We start from the raw sequence: 6,197 nt of genomic DNA, 5'->3' as shown, positions 1-6,197 counted from the left end.
CTCCCCCGCTCAACGCGAAGCTCCTTCCAGGCTCGGGGGCGGAGCCGCGGTCAGCCTTGGAAGCTCATTGGAGCGTGGGCGGGCCGATCGTCTCTGCGCACGCGCACTCCTCGGACCCGCTCGGCCGTCAGGGGGGGACACATCTGCCTTTCTTCGCCTTCGCCTCGGTGGCAGCCACTTCCGTCTCGCGCTTCCTTCCGCTTCCGGGGGAGCGAAGGGAGGAGAGGGTGCCGCCGCCGCCGCCACCATGTCGAGCAGCGGGAGCGCCGTCGCCGCCGCCCCCCCCGCGGCAGCCTCCCCGCCCGCCCAGCCGCCCCCGCCGCCCCCCCCTCCGCCCCCGCCGCCGCCCCCGCCGCTCCCCGGCCCCTCCTCCGGCCCCGCCGCTGCCGCCGCCGAGCCCGAGCTGGTCTCGCTCATCCTCAACCGCCTCAAGAGCCAGGGCCTCTTCGACCAGTTCCGCCGCGACTGCCTGGCCGATGTGGACACCAAGGTGCGAGGGGGCGGGAAGGGGGGTCTGTGGGGCGGGGGGGACTTGCTCGAGGGAAGAGCCGCAAGAAGGGAAGCAAAGAGATGGCAGAGCGAGGGGTAGAAGGGGGACAACTTTAAATGCGTTCTCCAAGCCACCAGGTCGCTTGGCTTGGGGAGGGACAGTGGCTCAGTGGTAGAGCATCTGCTTGGCATCTCCAACTGAAAAGGGTCCAGGCAAGTAGGTGTGAAAAACCTTCGCCTGAGACCCTGGAGAGCCACTGCTGGTCAGGGGAGGGAGTGTGGCTCAGTGGTAGAGCATCTGCTGGGGAAGCAGAAGGTCCCAGGTTCAATCCCTGGCATCTCCAACTAAAAAGGGTCCAGGCAAGTAGGCGTGAAAAACCTCCGCTTGAGACCCTGGAGAGCCACTGCTGGTCAGGGGAGGGAGTGTGGCTCAGTGGTAGAGCATCTGCTTGGGAAGCAGAAGGTCCCAGGTTCAATCCCCGGTATCTCCAACTAAATAGGGTCCAGGGAAATAGGCGTGAAAACCCTCAGCTTGAGACCCTGGAGAGCCGCTGCCAGTCTGAGAAGACAATACTGACTTTGATGGACCAAAGGTCTGATTCAGTAGAAGGCAGCTTCATATATATGTTCATATGAAATGATTTAAAGAGACAGATGCCTTCTCCAAACTGGCCAACGTAGCGGGGGGGGGGGGGGGCTTCGAGACCCACACAATGTGTGTGAAACAGTCACAGTTTGGCCACCCCTGTTCTAAGGCAAAGTAGTGGCTGAGGATCTGGGAGACTCCGGGACTGATGCCCGCTCTGCCGTGGAAGCTGGCTGGGTGACCTTGGGCCAGGCGCACGCTCTCAGTCTGAACTAAGGAGGAGGGGGGGGTGCAATTTTGTAAGCTGTAGAGGGGAAATTGAGATACAAATGTGTAAATGAATAAGATTTCAGGGTCGGGGTGGGGGAATTATTTATTTTATATTTTAATCTACAGTATGTATTAAAAACATACTATGGATTAAAATATAAGATAATCAACAAATCAATAGGCATTACCTGGACCAATGATAATGGTGTGTACTGTTATTTCTCTCCCTCCAGAGGGGGTGGATGGTAGGCTGGATATTGTGAAAGTCATTGCTGCCTCAGCTGCAGGCGTAGTGGAACATCTCTATCTTACATGCCATGTAGAACTGAACTAAGTCCCACAGGACCCAGAGGTCCGGAGGTAGAGACTTCCACCAAGCCAGAGCCAGGGTTGGTTGAAGACAGCTGGACATCTTTTGGGCCAGGGATCGCCATAGTAGATTTCTCCATGAATCTCATCTTGCTCAAGATGGACTATAGAGATTGCCTGGGGAACAATCCAAGCCTAGTGGCTTCTGTGGAGATGCAAGCCAGCACCCCAGAGCAAGGAACCTTGCTTTCTCTTTCATTCCATATCTGCCCATTAGTTTTATTGCCTTAGTTCTCAGGGAGGGGTAAATCTGAGCAGTACCTGTTCTGTACAGAAGTGAACTGGCTCACATGGTGGCATATACTTCTGGGTTTTGTAAAAAACCTAAACATTTCTATGTAATAAGTTGGAGAGAAGAGTTGTAGTTTCATCCTTTCCCTAACTTTGGCTGGAAGATCTCCATCACCACTCTTTGTTGGTTTAAATATCTAGCTTGGGAAAAAGTTTGCAGCCTGTGTTTTGTTTAAGTTAGCTTTAATAAAAGGTATTGTGTGGTTTTTGTTTTGGGGTTATGCCCCTTCTCTGTGCATTTTTCCTTGCACAGAGGACTACTGAATCATATGAGCCTCTAGTTCCAGAGTAAGGTGCTACCTCCTAGATATTAGTTGACCACCTGTGTGAGTCAAGTGGCAAGGCATCCTAAGCTGTTGTGAAATCTCCTTGGGTGCACCTTTCATACAGAAAGGTGGCTAATAAGGTAAATAATGCTTGAGGCTAGGTTTCCCTTCCATTTGGGATGGTTGTCCACATCCACTGACCATGCAGCTTTGGGAGGAACACACATGGAGTACTGAAGGAGGAAGGCAACACCTGCCTACCAACTTAGATCAGCTGAATCAAGTTGATTTGGAATTGCACTAAAGAATTGGAGTTTTTTTAATGAACTACCTTGATTATTCAGACCAAAGTCCAGCTAAACTCCAGTCTTCTAGAGCTAGCAGGGCATCAAAGTAAAGGCCTTCACCTATTTTTGCTCAGTAGCTAATTGATGTGTACTGCTTTTGAACACACGAGTTCCATGTCATTGTCATGACTAAAAGAAAAGACCTATTCTTCATCAGTCATGTTTTTGCTAAAAGTACAACTTTCTAGGCATGTCTGTTAACTCAGACTGATCACTTGAGATTTCAGACACTTGTTAAAAGTTTATCTCAAATAAAGTTTCATCTAAGTTAAATTTTCTTGTCCTTTTCCAACTTAAACCTGAGCCTAGGCCAAAGCAAACAGGTAGGCCCTACAGTGATTCTATAAACTATTTCCATATCAGATGTTCAATTTCCTGAAGTTCTGAAGAAGGGAAAATAACCCTCTTTTTTCTGGAAGTGGTGAGGGGAGGATACACCTTATTGCTTTTACAGAAAATTCGTAGTGGAACAGGTTCATATGTTTAGTATAAATGGTTTAGCTTCCAGCAGAATGAAGATGGAAACAAACTGATGCAGAGGTAAATGAATTTTTAGTCATTTTCCAGACCATGTGTATTTCATGGGCAGCTTTGCCAGGGAGAATCTTTTAGATTCTTTTTAACTCCCCCTCAAAAGATGGATGCTTTTTCTTCATCATTGTTTTGCCTTGGTGCAGCTCCCCTTTTAGCTTTCTGCAGGTAAAATTGCAAATGTGCCCAGTACTACAAAGAGAGCAGCACCTTCTGCTATTTTAGCCCATATATCTTTGTAGCAAAAAAAGAATGATATTTGGGCACAAACAGATTTATATAGTCATAATAGGACTAGTAGCTTATGCTTGTTCCAAAATAGAAAATATTTCATTGGAGGGTTTTTCAGTGTGAGCCAAATTTCTTTAATATTGGAGAAGTGGGGGGAGAGCGTCCTTGCAGAAGAAATTTCTTTTCCTGATCCCCCCCCCCCATCACACACACACCTTCACAATTCTAGGTAAGTTAATGGCAGCATAAATCTCATTTTACTTATTTCCTGTTGACATGCAGCTGAAACCTTTACAAGAGTTCTTTGTATGTTAGTGATATTGGAGTACAAGGCAATAAGGTTTATTAAAGGATTCATATAACATTTATCCTTATGGTTCAAAGTGGTTTACAATATATAGCTAAAAAAATGGATAACAATGAAATCCAGTTTCCTCCACAACACCTAATAGAATGTTTGAGGTATATACTCTGTTAAAAGCTCTGGTGAGTAAAATTAGTTTTAGAGAGCCTCCTGAAAATTTCCAAGGATGTCACCCCACCGCCACCACCTTGGGGAGTTCATTCCATAAAGTCAGAGATGGTCCTGAGAAAGCAGGGGCCCTCACTGGTGCTGGGTGGGTTACTTGTAATGAGGGAGCCCCCAGGAGGTTGCAGGCTGAAGGCTCCAGCTGGCACAGGAAAATATACAGGGAGAGACAGTCCCTCAAGGTGGGCTCCAGTCCAGGAAAAGTTTTGAACGAAAATATGGATTAGTGTGGCCAGATTGTCTGAGTCTAGGATAGGAAAGAGGTGGTGAAAGAGATGCAGGTGTAGAAGCTTCTTGCCCACCTCACCAACCTGCCTTCAGCTAGAAAGGCTGAATCCATGAGTTTGCAAAGGGGCAGCTTGGTTAGTCTGTGGTAGCAAATAAAAGTCCAGTGTCATCTTAAAGACCAACATACCTCTTGATGGCACCTGGGTTTTTTGGCCACTGTGTGACACAGTGTTGGATGGATGGGCCATTGGCCTGATCCAACATGGCTTCTCTTAAGTTCTTATGTTTTTATAACATTTATTCCCTTATGAGCTTTTATAAGTTAAAGCTCATATTGAAATAAACATTGTTCAGTGTGCCACTGCTCTTTAGTTTTATTTTGAGTTAATGAATACCCCTAAGTTCCTAACCTGCTCTGCAGATGCCAACTCCACACATCACGAGTGGATCCAAACTTTCCCAAGTGTCTTCCTTCCAGTCTAGCGTGACCACTGTCTTGTCTGGATTCAGCTGCTTGGCCATGGCCAATTGCAGATAGGAGCTTGTGTAAGGGAACTAAAGTTCCCTTGGTGAACTTCATGCTTGTTGGTAGATCTGAACCAGAGATTTCCTAGCTTAAAATAGTACTATAGTTAAGTTACTAGAGTCAGCCTCTTAACTATCGCTTACTTCCAATGATATATATGTATTTAACATGTTCATCCCATCCTTTCTCAAAGGAACTCCGGATATGTGCATCAGTCTCTTTTCCATTTTATCCTCACAACAGCCAAGCAAGGTAGGCTGAGAGATTTGCCTGCCCCAAAGTCACCAGGGAGGCTTTATGACAGTGGGGAACATGTCTGCCAGATCCCGCCCAATGCCCTATTCAATCCGTCGTCATGATTTTCTGGGCAAGAGATACAAGCCTGAGGCAATCCAGTATAATGAGCTCATTAGCAAATCAACATTAGAACCTACAAGTGGTGGGGGGAGAGATCCTATACCCCTACCCTATTGCTGAATTCAGACCACCTCCAGGCCCCAGCACCAGCCTTTGAAGCCAGCTGTAGCTGCGATGATGTCCGGGAGCTGCTCCAAGCTCGTAGTGGTTCCCGGAGCCTTCTGGGGCCAGACCTGGAGCAGCTCCCAACATCTTGGAGTGACTCCCAATGGCCGCTGGCCAGGCCCAGGGTGGATTCCAGCAACAACTACCACAGAAGCACAGTAAGCACATTCTGTGCACCTGCTCAGGCAACTTTTATATTTGTAGGGAATTTAAACCTCCCAATGTATTTTTTGAAAAATTTCAGATTTTTCTGCAAACCTGGGAGATCCCTCAAGTTCACAGGAAAATCTGTTTAGGGTTGGTGTGGCCCTGTTACATGGTTTTAGATGTCCACAGGTGTGGGCCACATGTCACTATTAGCTATCTGTAGATATTTTATATATCACAGAATCATAGAGTTGGAAGAGACCTCCAGGGTCATCTAGTCCAACCCCCTGCACAATGCAGGATACTCACGAACACCACCCCTTAAATTCACAGGATCTTCATTGCTGTCAGATGACCATCTAGTCTCTGTTTAAAAACCTCCGAGGAAGGAGAGCCCCCCACCTCCTGAGCAAGCCTGTTCCTTGATATGGACTTCATCAGATACGTGCGCGCCTGCAAAACCACACTGCTGCTGTTGTGGTGGTGGTTCTCCTTTCAGACACTAGTCAAGAGGAGGCTGATGTGGCAGTAGCAATTTCTCTTCATGCTTTGGGTCTGTTTGTGTGTGATGGTGGGAAGTGCCATCAAGTCGCAGCTGACTTATAGCCTGACCCCTCTGGGTTTTCAAGGCAAGAGATGGACAGAGGTGGTTTGTCTTTGCCTGACTGCAGGGTCTCCCATTCGTTGATTATCCAAAGCTGTCCTGGTCAGGGCATTTAGATACCCAAGGACTTAAAGTGGGGGGTTTGGGCAGGGGGAGATCTTGATGGTTTTGGTACTTGTATTAAGTGCACTTTTCTTCATAACATCTTGCTAACAGTTGCCCTGGGCATTGAGATCAACCGACTCCCTTCATTGACAGCTC

General features: G+C 47.7%; 1 protein-coding gene across 1 annotated transcript in view; it reads left to right on the top strand.

Annotated features, from left to right (window-relative positions):
• The first annotated feature begins 247 nt into the window (after positions 1–247).
• The window catches only part of BOD1L1 (biorientation of chromosomes in cell division 1 like 1), a 68,191-nt gene continuing 62,241 nt past the window's right edge, over positions 248–6,197 (top strand). Inside the window, exon 1 of the mRNA XM_060247271.1 lies at positions 248–490. Coding sequence (XP_060103254.1) covers positions 248–490 — 243 coding nt within the window. The remainder of the gene's footprint in view (positions 491–6,197) is intronic.

Source organism: Heteronotia binoei, chromosome 9 (assembly GCF_032191835.1).
Source record: "Heteronotia binoei isolate CCM8104 ecotype False Entrance Well chromosome 9, APGP_CSIRO_Hbin_v1, whole genome shotgun sequence".
Taxonomy (NCBI): Eukaryota; Metazoa; Chordata; class Lepidosauria; order Squamata; family Gekkonidae; genus Heteronotia; species Heteronotia binoei.
This window is presented reverse-complemented; position numbering and strand designations above follow the sequence as displayed.